The sequence below is a fragment of the Pocillopora verrucosa genome, chromosome 10 (assembly GCF_036669915.1).
Source record: "Pocillopora verrucosa isolate sample1 chromosome 10, ASM3666991v2, whole genome shotgun sequence".
NCBI lineage: Eukaryota > Metazoa > Cnidaria > Anthozoa > Scleractinia > Pocilloporidae > Pocillopora > Pocillopora verrucosa.
The window spans coordinates 16,109,245-16,126,092 of record NC_089321.1 but is presented as its reverse complement, the minus strand read 5'-3'; the positions used below and the strand labels follow the sequence as shown (position 1 = coordinate 16,126,092).

Below are 16,848 nucleotides of genomic sequence, written 5' to 3'. Positions count from 1 at the left end.
GAAGAGAACAGTCTTGAAGATCTTTAACCCTAAGGGGTATTTCATAATTGAAGGGTTGCATGGAGTTAGATCCTAAGTTACTTTAGAGGCACCATCAAATTTTTCCTTTGTTTCAAAAGGGAAATTAAGTCAATTTGAACAAATACTTTAGTGATCTTTCATATCTTATTTGGGGCTTTTTTCTGTTCACACTTTAATCCTTGAAAACCTAGACCAGCATCTAATTTCTCCTAACAGTAATAATGCTGAATCACTCATTAAGATAATGGGAATAAAGGAAATGATTGCCAACTTAAGAAGCTTTGACAGTTAAACAAATTCTCCTTGTCAGTATCAAAGGTATATGTAGGGAACAGTATAGAGAATATGCATACTGATGTAGGATTTCAAGAATTAAATTTAACCATACAACAGTTCCAGTACTGCTTCATATAAATACAAACCTCATACAGACTTTGGCCATGATTCTCCAAGAAACCCTTCACTTCAGCATAAAGTTTTTCACCTAAAGGTTCTGGGAAAGCTACGCAGAGGGCATACACATCACTTATAACAATTAAGGAATGAATGTAAAGGACTGGCTCAAAATACAACGAGTTTATGTCTGACTTCAAGTCCTCATTCCATGCCACAGAATATATCACCAATCAGAACACAAGAAAGCTGCTGTATGTTGTGTCTATCCCCCAAAAGATCATAGGTAAGAACCAATCAAAATGTGTGTATGATTCAGCTGACCATACAAACCTTTATTACAACTATTGTTGCCTTCATTGATGTGAGAAATGGTCATGTGAAAGTCACCCAGCAAGGTTTCTAAATAAACCCATTCTTCAGTTCTTTGAAAAAAGAATACAGTAGTGCCAACAGCAGATGAGCTTTGTGATTAAGGTTTTGTTTTGCCTTACACGGAAATCTTTCTGCACCCATACCTGTCCCCCCTCCCCCTCCCAACAATGTTGAAATAAAGAAGGGACCATTTTTTTATCAGCTGGCAACATTCAGATGAAAGAGAGGGAAATAAAAATGGAAGCTAAAAAAAAAATGTCCAAAGCTGCTGATCGTGCGAAAACTATTGCCACTCATTGTAGGTATAAAGTTCATTATCACTTAAAAGAGAATCACGATAGTAAAATTGTCACTGTTTGGTATCTGATATTAATTATGCGAACTTTTGTATCAAAATCTCACACCGAAGTTACGACGCGAAAGCACATCAAATTAAATCACACACGATATAGAAGCTTCTTAGACAAATGATGGACGTGATAAAGGAAATTTCCTCTTTTTCCGGTATGTGACAATCGCAGTTATGGTTCTATCGCACTTAACTGATGTATCAAAATTAATATCGGTTGCTATTGCAATGCGGCGACTGCTGCGACGCCATTTAAGGAGAGAAAAAACCTGGTAGCAAGTTAAGATCCTCCTTGTCAAATCTTGATTCTGCAATATGTGTGTAATTCATAACAAACGGAATGTCATCGCGAAATTGAAGCAAAAGGATATGAAAACCTGTCATTCCAAACTGATCGTGGAATCTTCTTCAAAGTTACAACAGATTCTAATGTTTCTCGGATCTTAGCCCATGTTTCGTCAAAATTCACAACTCGAGGCCTCAGTGACATCTTTCATCGTAAAATGCCGTATGGGATCGCAAAAATCCAGTTCACTGGAGAACAGGTTGTGACACTCTTACTTCAAATGCTCCAGACCTTCCGCTTGCTCTAAAAAAGCGATGATGATAACCCCTTGGTAGCCACGCCTCAGGCCATGTTTTATTCTTACCCGAAGGGAATGCTGGGATAATAGGGGCGCTGGGTCCCTCGGCCTCAAAGTTCGGAGCAATCAAAGGTGATAAGACCCTCCAGTTATTGTGACGTTTTGTGCCTAGTCAGAGAGCTAAGATTTTAACACGAGCACTAAACATAGAGGAAATTTATTTTGGGGTTTGTGGGCAATTCAGGCTCAGTTATCCCTCAGTTATCATCGATTGGAAATAATAATGTGGTGCAACCACGGAAATCTCACAACGTGCAGTCAAGCCGGGGCCTCGTTCATGGACGGTAATTATTTTACGCTGAAACGGAACCGACTTCTTTTGATTTGGAATGCAAATCTCAAGTAGATCAATTAAACATAAACAATAAGAACGAAGTCCAGACACGATCACTTTATTTTTTAATTTTTGCACTCTTCTATCCAGTCGCAGTGACGGAATTTAAATTAAAAACTCAAGGTTTTCTTAGCTTGACTTGTAAGATACTGTACATTATTTCTCGCCTGAGCAGAGTGGGGGGGGGGGGGGGTCGGAGGATTTTGAACTGTCACAATAAAATATTTCTGATCCTCCATAAGGCTTTGTTGATTCCCCCTCACTTGAAGTCAGGTTTCTAGAGTCCCCCCCCCCCCATAAATTCCCGTAAGAGAAGATTGATTCCCCTTTCATTTCCCCTGAAAACCATGTTATCCCCCAAAGTGTGCTTCAGCCTTCTTCCCCTCTCAGGCGATAAACAGTGAGCGGTCACTAAGGAATTTTTTTATTTTTTTAATTATTTTTTTATACTCAACACACTGTGCAAAGAATTGGAATCCAAATTATCTTCAGCAGGGTAAGAAGGAAGGAAGGGTAAAAGGGGAGAAGTGCTTGCATTTTTAGTAGAAAGGAAAAAAAAACTAAAGCCTGGCTCAAAACAAACACACAATTATTTCCATAATTTCTGGCTCCATATACAGGAATAGAATAGAACAACTCAGAATAGAACAACTCAGAATAGAACAACTCAGAATAGAACAACTCAGAATAGAACAACTCAGAATAGAACAACTCAGAATAGAACAAACTATTATTTACATCACCTAACTGGTTCAATCACCGATCACAAACTCGTCACTTCTTTTTTTCGTTCCACGACTAACGTTTTTTTTTTGTACGTAGAGTCATAAACAGGAATTTGTTTTCGATATCGATACAAAAGCGAATTGTAACGTGTGTCCTCAGAAACTGAAACTCCGTCAACAACTTCCGCCACGTGTATAATTCGTTTTGTGCCCTTTCCATATGTTAATGACTTGCTTGCGTGGACCACACAAAAATTTTTTTTTCTCTAAATCGCTTCTCAATAAGCGGAAAGGGCCGCATTTACAGCAGTAACCCTTTACACCCTAACATCAGTATTGGCATTCTCCATTTAACGAGAGAGGGAGAATAAACTCCTTTATTGTGTGAGACATTTGATATATAGAAACCAGCTTTTATTTCCAATCTATCGGTCCCAGAATCCTTTCAGTCTATATCACACACCGCGTAAATACAAACCAAAACTGCAGACCGGAGTGTACATAGATAAATCCAGCTACACAACGTGGAAAACACTTGCCTTTGCCTCGGCGTCATAACGAGGTTTGCAGAGATCTTCTCAACATAAGGAAGTCAGTTTCTTGATTGATAGATCACTTGTGTGATATTAGAGAGAAGATAAGATTTGATAACTTTATCAGGGCAACTCCAGGAATGACTATTTAAAACACTGGCGTAAACATTAACTCTCCTCAATGGTCTTCGCAAAGTTTATGTCACTAGTTAGGAGCATTTCATTGCAAATCACGATGAGCAGCATCTTTCGATGAGCCGCAATTTCAATGTCTGAGAAAAAGTGAGGTGCGATAAGCTGGTCAGTTAAAGCGTTAAAACATCCAGAACACTTTTCTCCGCCTTACTCCGGTAAAATCCAGCTAAAAAGTCTTCATGGCGACGTCGTAACCTAGAAAAAGACTCTAGGCAAAGGACAAAAAGACCCTGGACAAATCCAAGATAATGAAAAATGCATTGAAAAAAAGAGAAAGAGAGATATTCCAAAACAAAAATAATCGAACACGTAGTACACCCCCTCACACTAAATCGACCCCCTTTAACTCTTCAGCTCCCAAGATCTCATTAGTAATTCTCCTTGCTGTCTGGCATTTAGTTCTCTTGATGTTAGTTTGGAGAATTTGGTATTGGATCAACTAATAATCCCCTAGCTGAATGTTTTTCTTTTTTTCTCATCACTTGTCTGCTTGATATTGTATTGATATTGTAAGGTGAAATTTTGTGTCTTAGTCACTCATGGGAGTTAAAGGGTTAAGAGGCGATCTCTGTAAGAGCGGTCCAGGGCATTTCGCATCGATCGGAATAAAGTTTTCCCTCAAACTTTGCCCAATAGTCTATCTTTGATAGCGAGTAAATAAAACCACATTAGTTTCTGGAAATACGTTAAAATAAAATTTTTAGAGCTCTCAATAGTCAAAGCTGCAAAAGGCCCTTTTTTGACCGCTTGCGACATCGAAAATTTCAAAAGTTAAAAAGCCCGGTCCTCGTATCACACCGCATGCAGCAAAAGATCTTTTGTATTCTTAGACTGTGTGATATGTAAGGTGTATAAAAAGCATTTCAATTTTGATATTCGTTTATTCAGAGGTTCGTCATGATTTATTTAATAACACACGTTAGACAGCTTTCTGAAAAAGTCAAAAGTACTCTTTCTTTCTTGGTTGATATTGCTCAAGTCCAGACCAGACCAGTGAAAACTCCGCTTGATTTCTTCTAGTAAGATGTTTGGAAGCAGAAAAATATAAAAACATCTTGCACTTATTAGTTTTCTTCGCCGTGGTGACTTCAAACTTTTAGAGATTTTGCTAGCGTGACAGCCGATTATGCAAATTAGTTCATGGAGCAAACTCCGACCGTCTTATATAAGTAGCTCAATAAATCTTAGATTTTGGCCATTATAAGTTGAAAATATAGTAGGACAGAGCTTGTAGACCACACTGATTGATACTCTAAACATTTTAAGAGGCCAAAATTTGACCAATTATTCTATCTCGTGACGAAAGACGTCAACAACAACGTATCGAATATCATAATTTGATTAGCGCTCAGTCAACCTTTTAATGGCAATCTCTTTTTAAAAAATTGGCTTCTGTTATTTCATATTTGAGTTCTGACAGCCTATGTTATTCAACCTGTATGAACATTCCAGAATCAAACAGCAGGATTTTATTTAGTGTAACCGGCGATAACAGCGCACACTAAAATACACCGTGACCAGTGACTCTCACGTAATTCCATGGTGTAATTATCCTGAATTACTTCTCACGTTGAAATAAAGCAGCGATTGCTCGGATATCTAGCAGACAGGAACAAATATTATTTTGTCGTCACATCTGTCTGCATAACAGTCTCGGTTCATAACTTTGGAGGGTTCTTGTAAAAAAGAATATCGCATTCGCCTAACGAGTGGACGTCATAACTAAATTGCATAACAACTGCACTCCGAAATAATTTCCTCCATTTTTGCAAGAAGTGCTGCCTTTGTATCTCGCATTTTGAATAAGAGATGAAAATGTTTGCACATGTCTCTTAGTATCTTGACTTTGAGGCTAGGCAACCTTCCCTCTCTTGCCAACGAGCACACATCATAGATATCAAACATGATTGGATGTTTCAGTCCTATCTCATCCATTATTGTCTTCCTCGCCTCTCTCAAACACTCTTCGTCTACATCAGACGCGGATGCCTCTATCAAGTCGTCGTCTTCGTCGTCTACGTCTGTGGCATCATCCGATTCTTGTTGTATTTTAGATCTCTCTTTAAGGCACAATCTCGAGAAGAATCCCTAAATCTGTATGCTAGATATCCACTTTGCTCTATCGAACATTCTCTCCATCTATAGTGCAGGCAGTTCGCATATCCTTTGCAACTTGCTCTGGGTCTTGTTTTCTGCCAGTGTCTCGTCCAATAATAAATTTCTGTGTCAAGTACTGCCTGACATTTTGCGAAAACCGTACACTTGCACTTCTCTTATGAAGAGCCCATCCCATGGGAAGCTGTGAAGCATTTGTCGAGGGTTCTGTGGCCACTGCCACCAGTTCAGTCGAAATTTCATTCCCTGATGACAATGACTGAAAGTGATGAACCCACTCCCTCTTCACTTTGTCATAAAGACTTTCAGTCATGCTCGCAGGCACAGGACTCACATGATGAACTAGCAAGTTCATATGAAGGTCAAGGTCGGCCTGGGTCTTAAAATCTTCATCGCAGCCAGGCTCAGGGCATTGATAGGAACTACCGTCGTTGCCATCATCGCTTTCTCCTGCTGATGCAATTCGTCGAGCAGTAGTGGGGAAGAATGGAATCTCCTCCACGAGATCCGTCTTTTTCTGTGGACAAATTACAACTTTATTCCATGGAATAAACTTTCCAGGCCCAACATTAAACGCTCTCCAAACGCGCAGGCCTTCATGTGTAAACTCAAAGTTGTGTAAGCTGTTGAAATTGGCAATCTTGTTAATTTCTAGGGTTGAGTTCTGTTCCTGGACTATGCACACTGACGCCGTCGTTCCCTTGACCGGTCTCTCTTTCAATGCGTTATACATGTCTTAGGCAGAAACAACATCATGGCCTTCGTTGCAGTATCTCCTCATTGATGCTTTAACGGACACAAAATCCTGTCACATATCTTTTCTAGCCTGCGGCTCAGAATGATCGTACCTCACGAGTTCGATCCCGATTCGATTCGATTCGACTGTTGTGATAGCAACCTGCTTCATCTGATCTTAGAAAGGCCTTTTTTATTCCTGGATTTTGTAACTTTATGGTGACAAAGAGATTTTCAAGGACTGACAGCACTGAAAACCAGTCTTGTTTACAGCTGTTAAAAAGGTGTACGTAGCAAGTTACTTCTAGGCTTTCCTCCTGTCTTACAACAACGCTACTCACATGCGAATTGATTCCCCTCTTAGCAAACCATTCTGCTTGCTTTTCCCGGAACTTCATTGCTGTGAACTTTATTGCCCAGTCAACTACTATAAATGCTTCATCTCCCTTCAAAGAATCAAGAATTTGACGCTTGCACTGATTCTGATTCTCTTCTCTCAGGATATGCCCTTTCCATCCAAAGATCTTAGCGGCAGCATTGTTTGCTTCATAAAGATGGTCTTCCGCTTGAACCTTACCCAATTGCATTGTGTAGTCAGAAATAACACCACTTACTTCTTCAAGAACACTTTTCAGCTTCTCACAATCCTCACAATTCACGTTGTGGCTATGACTGCATACTTTCTGAAAGTAAGTGTCACCAGCATCGCTCAGTGTAAAGACCCTACAGTGATCGGCACATTTGCTATCGTCCTCTTTGCAGTGATTACGGTATGTAGTCTTCAAATACAACTTGCTCTCCTGAAGCCTCTTCCGAACTTCTTTACACAATCCTTTTCCGCTCCCACGCGTTCCAGTTCGTCTATAATTTGGAGAAAATCCTTAAAACCATCCGCTCCCTCAGCTGTAGTATTGTCTAGACCCCGCTATGATTTCCTTTGTGTGGCCCCTTGAACTTCTAGTACTCTCCACATCGTGGATTTACTTATCGGTTGAAATCCAGTTTGTTTGCAATGGTCCATGTATTGATTAATGATGGTGCACTTGGCCACTGTGCGCACCACGTTAGGTATGACAAACTCTTCACCGTTCTCGAGTTTTATGGTGCGAGTACCGTAGGCTACGTCTTGATAGTAATATGGCCTCATAGTGAACTCTAAGAAGTGGTCTAGCTGACGCTGTTGTATACGGATTCTATGACGCGGGATTTTTTCAATGGGCACTCCAGGCCCCTCACTCTTCGCCTGTGCTCTTGCCTTCTTTATTTGTCTATCGGAGAGGTTTTCAAATGGCTGATGTATGGGTTTAAGCTCGTTGGCTGAGAATCTATCAGCATAAATACTCAGTATTTGAGTCTTAAGTGATTTTGTGGGAGCATTCTGATAGGCGACCATAAGGGTTTGAAGGCCAACATCAATAGCTGTCTTGCACTTCTGTTCATGGTCTAAGACTGCTTGGAATAACGCTTTACCATCTCTTGGAGCTATGACATCGCACACCAGCTGGCACGCTTCCCCGGCTTTTTGCACAAATTCAGATTTTTCAGTAAAGGAGCATTTTTCCCAACAATCTACTTGGATTCCAAATGTGTAATCCTGGGTTTTTGTACAGCATCGGCGAGGCTATCAATGCATGCATTGAAAAACTTGAATTGGATCTTGGACATTTCCTCTCGTTGGTCTGAAATCCTGTATTTCTATGCTTTCGTCAAGCGCCAACACGGCTGAAGGAGTCCACTGTGGGATAGCCTGGAAGAACTTGGTGTAATAGGTGAGTTTGAACTTCTCTAGAGCGGCATCTTTGCTTGGCCTTCGATTAAAGATGTCAAGTTTTAGATGAATTTGTACACATAAACTAGGTAACATGCTTTCAAAGTCAACTGGGCGCGAGTGATTAAACCTAGCACGCGCGAGCGAGAAGTCACGCGAGAGAAAGACATGGCGTCTGTTCTCTCAGATGCTTACTACAGGCTTTTCGCCGAGAGCCTTGTACGCAGGCTAACTGTTTTAGCACTAGGCACATCTCTTTTGTAGTTTACAAAATATCTACAAAAACTGAATCGATACAAACAGATGTACCTTTCGGTGTGTCTTGCAATTAACGTAACCAAAAGGCAATTACCTCGAGATCCCTGCTACAGGCAAAACTCCAGTAAGCTATGATTAATTACTAAAGTTATTTGTTAACAATTACCGCCCGTAGAGCATTTTCTTATTGGAAAAGGGTTATGTATCTCAGCTTATGTACACAACCGCATGCATCAATATCAAACGCTTTTTATTCGCACAAACTCTTTTACCTCATCCACATAAGCGCAGGAATCACTGTCTTCTTTCTCTGTGGATTCCAAAGAGACCCATGGCATTTTCTTCACAGAAGCATTATGCTTGTTGCAGCAGTTAATACAAATAACTGGACGTAGGAAAAAGTGGATCAATATACGAACAAGCGATTGCCGGGAGAAAACGGGAGAGATTGGTTGAAATCAGCCACTTCAGTATCTTAAATCATTTGTTCCTACCTGAACCTACTTGAACGAGAACGCCATACATCTTAGAAATGGCCTTTGACATTTCCAAATTGACAGAATACTGGCTCTTTGCCCCCTTGGAATCGCTACCAGGGTGTGTCGGATACTGGCACGCTGATCTTTGGCGCCAGAACTTCCCATAGGTGTGCCTATCGGCTTTGCACAGACCAACATTTTTGCCATAACTGAGTCATCTATATCGAATTGCCAGCCCTTGCTAGGATAAGCTCTCCTTCCGTGACACTCTCTTTGGACAAATGGATTAAGGAGAGATGACTCTCTACTGAGTCAGTACACTGAAGTAAATTAAACAACCCGGAAACTCCCCGTGAGTCTCCGCACGATGTTTCTAAGGAATGAGACAGAAAGCAAGACATCTTATTTCGAATGCTGCTTCAAGAATTTAGTGTTATTAATCAAAAGCAAATCAGTACCGAAAGAAGCAATTGAATTACAGCTAATAGGATTACGCACTTTACGACATAGATATGGCTAATTGTTGGAAAAATTAGGTGACACGTAACGAAATAATTTATTTCCTTTAAAAACGCGGAGTCCTTTTCCACAAGAAAGTTCTAAAGTTGTGAATAGAAACTGTCATAAAGTCAGGTGTGCAGACAAAATTTTCTCTTATTCCTGCCGACTAGAATTCTGAGCCAAAAGACGATGTTGTCGCTGCTTTATCTAGATGGGAGAAGTAATTCAGGATAATTACACAATTGAATTACGTGACAGAGTCACTGGTCACGGTATATTTTAGTGTGCGCTGTTATCGCCAGTTGCACTAAATAAAATCCTGTAGTTTGGTTCCGAAATTTTCACACAGGTTTGAATAGCGTAAGTTGGAATGTTCATACAGGTTGAATAACATAGGCTGTCAGAACTCAAATATGAAATAACAGAAGCCAATTTTTACAAAAACCTAAGTGATCACAAAGGTCAATCAACAGAAAGTGAAAAACCTTTGAGTGGCCATGAGACCACAAAATGAAAACAACCACACTGTCTAAAGCGGAGAAATCCAGCTATCGACAATACGACGATGTGCTTTTTCACACGAACCCGTCAATCAATGAATGTCATCATATCAGCACAACAGGTTAAGCATGAGATATAAGGTTAGTTCTTGAAATAGCCGCTTAATGAGACCGCGCTTCGAGATTGGATTAAAAAAATATTTTTAACAAGAGCATGTATGAAATTATAGCTTCTCTCTGCTCGTTTCCCCCATGACAGGACGGATAATGCATGCACTGTAAGTACCTCCCGTTGTTACATATACAAAGCCTTAGAAAAGTTTTCTAAGGCTTTGTATGGGACAACGGGAGGTACTTACAGTCCACGCGTTTTTCCGTCCTGTCATGTTACGCATAAAAAGGGATAGAGTGTTTCATAAAAGTGGAGTAAAGAATAGATGGTCAAATTCCAAACTTCACCCTAATTGATCTTCTACCTTAATGGCTCAATACTCTAAAGCCTCGAAAGAAAATTTATAGTGTTCAATTTGTATGCCAGAATAGTCTAAGAGGAAAGTCACCTGTAAAAAAGTTGGTTTCCACTTTAGATGTCTCACTGTGCAGGATCACGAGCCCAATTAGGCAGCCTTCGTGGCATTAGATTCCGTTTCCTTTCAGCAGAGCAGAAGAAGCGTGCGCGAAGCGGGAGTCAAGCGGATTTTGTTACACTCTGAGCCCTGGGCATTGGCCGGAAATATTAGGAAGGAACTCGCAGCCCCTCCCAAAAATTCAAGAAAAATTGAAATAAACGGAAGGAATAATCTGAATTAGACCATAACCTGTTGCAGGGAGGAGATTATCTCAAAAGGACATGGAATCCAGAAATTGATAGTGAGGAAAATTTAAAGATAGAGAGAAAGCAAATTCTAGAAAACCAGAAAATTGTGAAGTGCGATACTCTTTTTATTGTCACTCTGTGAGTAATTTGCCTTAGTTTTGAACAAATCAGGTGATGAATACTCGGCATAAAATTACTATCACTTAACGTGTTTTTAATTATTGTGTGAGAAAAATCTAAAGACAAATTGGTAGGTAGTAGATAGTTCACTCTAAAATGTTGAATTCAATTCGGTTTAGTTTCCTTCAGTCTTCATATCATATTAACGACTATTTACAGGTACAAGGCAGACTTGAAAAATCAACTCAAAATCGACAATACTCACTACTAAAAACGGCCTTATTGATAAGGGTAACTATTTCGGTTATTTGTGCCAAAAGTCAGCTTTGCACTTGTAACGAGAATGCGTCCATCTGACATTTCCGCGACGCCATTCAGGTTTTCTAACTCAGGAGTAGTGCACTTGCCAATAAAACGACCTGTCCGTTTTCCGTTCCTTTTCTTCCAAATTTATATAAAAATTGTCCTGCCTGGTCGAACACTTTGATGCAGTAATGGTCAGAGTCAGACACGAAGAATCGGTTTTTATGACTAACACAGCTCAAAGGATGAAGGAGTTTTTCCGGCCCAATGTCTCCAAACGTAAAGATATTCTCACCATTTTTAGCCAGAACTTGTATTCTATTATTATTGTAATCAGAAACGACAATTTGCTCTTTGTCATCCATGGAAAGTCTAAGTGGATTTTTTTACTTTTCCTTTTCCTGTACCAGGTTTTCCAAATTTTTTTATGAACAGTCCACTTCGAGTATTATGCTGATATATTCTGTGATCGCCATGATCCGAGACCAGAATTTCTTCATCATTAACAAAAACGACATCGACAGGTTGTTTAAATTGGCCGATTTTTCGCAGAAAGGTTCCTTCACTGTCAAATACATAAACACTGCGGCCATAAAAATCTGACACTGCAATAGTTCCTTCCGCATTGAGTGCGATACCGAAGGGTCCTTTTAGTTCCGCATTAGAGAAAATTTTCAGATCCAGTTCACCATCCACAACAAGCTCACATTCTTTCACTTGCACAGTTACTGGACAAACAGAAAGTTTCTCGCCATTTATTTTTACTTCCAAACTGTAGGCAATATGGGTGTAAACTTTAACTCCAAGTCACACATCTCTCCAGAAGTTGTTTTGGGGCACAATAAATAGTCTACTTCTACACCAGCCCGTAAGGTTTGGTCTATTCCTTGAAGCGTTGATTTCTTCACATCTGTCTTTTCCGTCATCTGCACAGATCCCAGTTTCAGGCCCGCCATGGAGGCCGCAGTAAATTTAACATGTACAATTTCGCGATGTTTAGGAACTTCGTGATAGATAGCACGCAACTCCTCGAATCTCTGTGTCAAAGTACCTTTATTTTGCATGATATCCGTGCTTGAGCTTCTCTTCACTATATTATCAGCGAAGTCGACCGCTTGGTTCAATTGTTTGAGTAGAGAAAATATATTTTGTTTGGCGACACTGATTTGTTGGAGTCTCTTCGCGCGCGTAGTCTCGATGGAGGTAATCATTTCTCGCTCGAGCGCACAGATCTGTGTGATCATCTGTTCTGCAGCCAACGTGACTTCACGCTTAGCTTTCAAAATATTACTTTCCATCACGGAGGTCGTTTCTTCAAGTTGTCGAATGTTCGCATTTAGTTCCTTTATCTTGTCTTTGATGGACTCTGCGCCGGCGATAATATTTTGTCTCTCATCATGGGCCGCTTTGTCGAGTACAGCAAATTCATGGTTTCGGTGATAGACCCAAGCTAGGGAAGATAGAATATTTATTACTCGGGCTTCCGTAGGAGAGCCCGAGTCTTAGAATGGAAGCCGTTCCTGGACACCAAAAGGGGATCATGAAGACTGTCTTGATCCCAGGCGTTCCTTGCGTAAACCGCGGAAACTGGGGATGAGAGTGCGACAACTTGTATTATCATATGATGATTTTAGATATATGAAATTCATATATTTGCACTGCGGTGAAGAAACGAATGTAAGAAGTCATGGGTTCAAATCAAGAATACTTTTGATGACTGTGATCTACTTGAAAAAGTTGTCAATATGACTAATGTACATGAACATACTGATGTTACAGTGTCAGTTAAAGTACAACAATTCAGATCTCGTTATGCAAAGTATGTATATTATAATTGTGTTTTTGTGTGAATGCCAGGCTATATAAACGTGATCGTGAACCAAGCAAAGTGCAAGTGAAGATGTTAAAACGTTTCTATCAGAAAAGTAGAAAACTACAGAGTTATGTAAGGAGCCGTTAAAGTAAAAACGTACCAAAGTCATCGAAAGTCCATGATCTTATTAAAAATAATGCAACACGAAAGAAAAATACACAAAAAACAAGAGTCAGGTTTGTACAAAAAATGAGAAGGAAACCAATTTTTAGAACAAGAAACGTTAACTGTTCAAAGAGTTATGTCTAGAATTCAAGTAGAGATAAACATGGAAAGAAATATCTCAAATACTTAAGGTTCTTTTCGTGTAATTTGCCATGTTTTGAGTACAAGGGTGTAATTTACAGAGGCAATTGTACAATGTATGAAAACTTGCGTGGTGTCGCGCTCAACTGGGAAGTGTAGTATTTACAACAAATTTTACGTACGACCCCAGCGAGTGAATGAAATATAGCCTGTGTACAGCCGCTCCCTCCAATCAAAAAAATCGAAGAGAGCGACGTCCCGATTTTTTTGCGGGAAGGGAGCGGCTGTACACAAGCTAATAAAATATTGTTTTTCACACAAGTAATTAAACTGACTTTTGGCACAAATAACCGTCCAAAAGTGGCACTGGAGTAATCGAAATCGAAAATTCCTCACCCCAAGTCCCGGATGTAGTCTCGTATAAATTTTACGCGTGGTGAATGCTTAAGTAAAACGCTCGATACGAAGCCCGAGTGAACGCCTCTCGATCGTTTAGTTCAAGATATATTTGACCCCCGATAACTTGCTTTGATTTAAGTGCACTCGCGTTATATCAAGAATACCGCAATCTGATTAGCGACGCTTAGTAACATCCGGTTGAATTTGCTTGAAAACTTACGTATCTTTGCCAAAGGGCGCTGTTTAACATTCCAAGAGTTAGCTTGTGAACACAGACATATTTCCAGGCGGATAGAAGCAATAAGTAGTGCGTCTGCACTCGCTGTTACACATGCGTTAGTTGCCTCGTAGACTGTTGACTTACTTACCTGTTTGATGACCCGAAATTAAAATCAATTAACCCGCCGTTAAACGGAGTCGCCAGCAAGGCAGGATATTAAATAAAGCGAATTCAAATTTATTAGCTAGAGGTTTCCTTGATAAAATCTTTTGCTTCGCTACCTTCGAAATGCGATCATCCCTTTATTCTGCGCATGACACCGCCCGAGAGCATTTCGTCCAATTTTTTAAGCGCACACATAATATAGCCCGAAAATTAATGGGATAAATAGTGAGCGGTCACTAAAGAATTGTTTTTTTTTTTAATATATTTTTTTTACTCAACACACTGTACAAAGAAGAATTGGAATCCAAATTATCTTCGGCAGGGTAAGAAGGAAGGAGAGGTAGAAGGGAAGGGGGGGGGGGGGGTGCTTGCCTTTTTGTAAAAAGAAGAAAAAAATACTAAAGCCTAGCTCAAAACTGGCACACAATCATTTCCATAATTTCTGGCTCTGTATACAGGAATAGGATAGAACTTAGAATAGAACAAACCATTATTTGCATCACCCAACTGGTTCAACCACCGATGACAAACGCGTCACTTTTTTTTTTCGTTCCACGACTAACGTTTGCAGAAAGTATTGTACGAGGAGTCATGAACAGGAATTTGTTTTCGAAATTGATACAAAAGCGAACTGTAACATGATGTCCTCTGAAACTCTGTCAACAACTTCCGCCACGTGTATAATTCGTTTTGTGTCCTTTCCATATGTTAATGACTTTCTTGCGTGGACCACTCAAAAATATCTTTTTTTCTCTAAATCACTTCTCAATAAGCGGAAAGGGCCGCATTTGCAGCTGTAACCCTTTACACCCAACATCAGTATTGGCATTCTCCATACTGTTTTTTATACATTTAACAAGAGAGGGAGAATAAACTCCTTTATTGTGTGAGACATTTGATATATAGAAACCAGCTATTATTTCCTATCAGTCGGTAACAGAATCCATCCAGTCTATATATCTCACCGTGTAAATAAAAACCAAAGCTGCAGACCGGAGTGTACATAGATAAATCCAGTTACTCAAAGTGGAAAATATTCTCCTTTGCCTCGGCGTCATAACGAGGTTTGGAGAGATCTTCTCAACAAAAGGAAGTCAGTTTCTTGATTGATAGATCACTTGTGTGATATTAGAGAGAAGATAAGATATGATAACTTTATCAGGGCAACTCCAGGAATGGCTGTTTAACACACTGACGTAACCAAAAACTCTCCTTAATGGTCTTCGCAGAGTTTATATCACTAGTTAGAATAATTTAATCGCAAATCACGATGAGTAGCTTCTTTCGATGAACCGCAATTTCAATGTCTGAGAGAAAGAGAGGTGCAATTAGTTAGTCAGTTGAAGTGTTAAAACATCCAGAACATTTTTCTCCTCCTTATTCCGGTAAAATCCAGCTAAAAGTCTTCATGGCGACTTCGTAACTAAGAAAAAGACCCTAGGCAATGGAACAAATTCAAGATAATGGAAAAAATTCGTTGAAAAAAATTATATTAGAGAGCAAAAATAATGAAACACGTATTAAACCTTTCCACACGAAATCAATCCCCTCTAATCCTATAGAGCGCTCTTCGACTTAGTGTCGCAAAACCAAAACCAAAGTGATCACAACAGCCAATCAACAAAAAGGAAAAACCTTTGCGAGGCCATAAGACCTAGAAATGAAAACAACCACACTGCCTAAAGCGTGGGAAAACACAGGCAACCAGGTTTTAGTGCTGAGAGAGTTGAACTGAGAAACGATGATCACACAACTTGCAAAGCGGTCAATTCACGGGCTTTTCAGCGGTCTTATTGAGCCACGAGAGTTGCTCAAATCCTCTACGTGCTAAATTAGTCTTGAATAACTCTTTCCGTTCTTTTTCTACAAAGGTTTGAAACTTTTATCGAAATAAAACTGTATATTACGGGTGCACTACTTTCTTTAGCCTGATTGTTGAGTTTCTTTTTTTGGCGAAGCCTGTTAAAGGATGCGAGGAACCTTGAAAAAACAAATCCGAGTTCAGGTGTGAAATGTCTTCTTCGGGAAGTGTAAGTTGCGGCTCAAATTTCTAGGTTTCGATAAAAATCGTACAAACACCTCCACGAAGTTCGCTTGCCGTCAATTTAAAAGAAGGTTTGTTGGGGAAAGTAACTGTCAAACCCTTCATCTACATCCAGAAGAACTGAAAACAGTACCCACAGTGCGTTTAAAGCAGACCTAGTAAATGCGTCTACACGGAAATTTTGTGGCAACACGATCAGCAAAATCTAAGCTTTTACTAACCGTAAGAGTAAATTGTGATTTAACGATTTACATCGTTGCCGGACAAATGTACTCATCCGTCAGCAAAGCATTTCACTGTCATTATTTCAAAAATAGTACTCTGTTTCGGCATAAAACGACAAAGAAAATCCTTGAAAGTCCTTTATTTACTACTGTAGTTTTGCAAGTGTCAAAAAAGGCCTACCTAAAATCTCACTGCAGAAATCAACCCAGAAAAACAACGATAAACTTCATAAGTACTGATCCCGGCCTGTTGTTCGTTACAAAACGGAGAGCGTCTTCGGGTCCTTAAAAATAACCAGGCAGGCACTAAACCGCTATGGTTTTCCTTAATAACTAGTAATGCTCGTCTGCAATGGAGATATCCGCTGACAATTTCTGGTGAGATTGCTTTGCAAGTTTTGAAAACATCGTTTCGATTTCATTTAAGATGATTTATGGGAAGTAGCTTCCCCCTTCCCCCTCCCTGCTTTCGACACTTTATTAGAAATTGCTCTAGTTCTGACAGACACGAA

The 16,848-nt window shown here is 39.8% G+C and overlaps 1 protein-coding gene and 1 pseudogene across 1 annotated transcript in view; both read right to left on the bottom strand.

Moving 5' to 3' along the window:
• The window catches only part of LOC131785793 (cullin-2-like), an 18,054-nt gene extending 16,321 nt beyond the window's left edge, over positions 1-1,733 (bottom strand). Inside the window, 2 exon segments of the mRNA XM_066173409.1 lie at positions 444-546; positions 1,510-1,733. Of these exon segments, the coding sequence (XP_066029506.1) occupies positions 444-546; positions 1,510-1,628 (222 nt within the window). The 5' untranslated portion in view covers positions 1,629-1,733.
• A 9,408-nt stretch (positions 1,734-11,141) lies between these two features.
• LOC136283696 (E3 ubiquitin-protein ligase TRIM71-like) lies at positions 11,142-13,357 on the bottom strand (annotated as a pseudogene).
• Between the last annotated feature and the right edge of the window lie 3,491 nt (positions 13,358-16,848).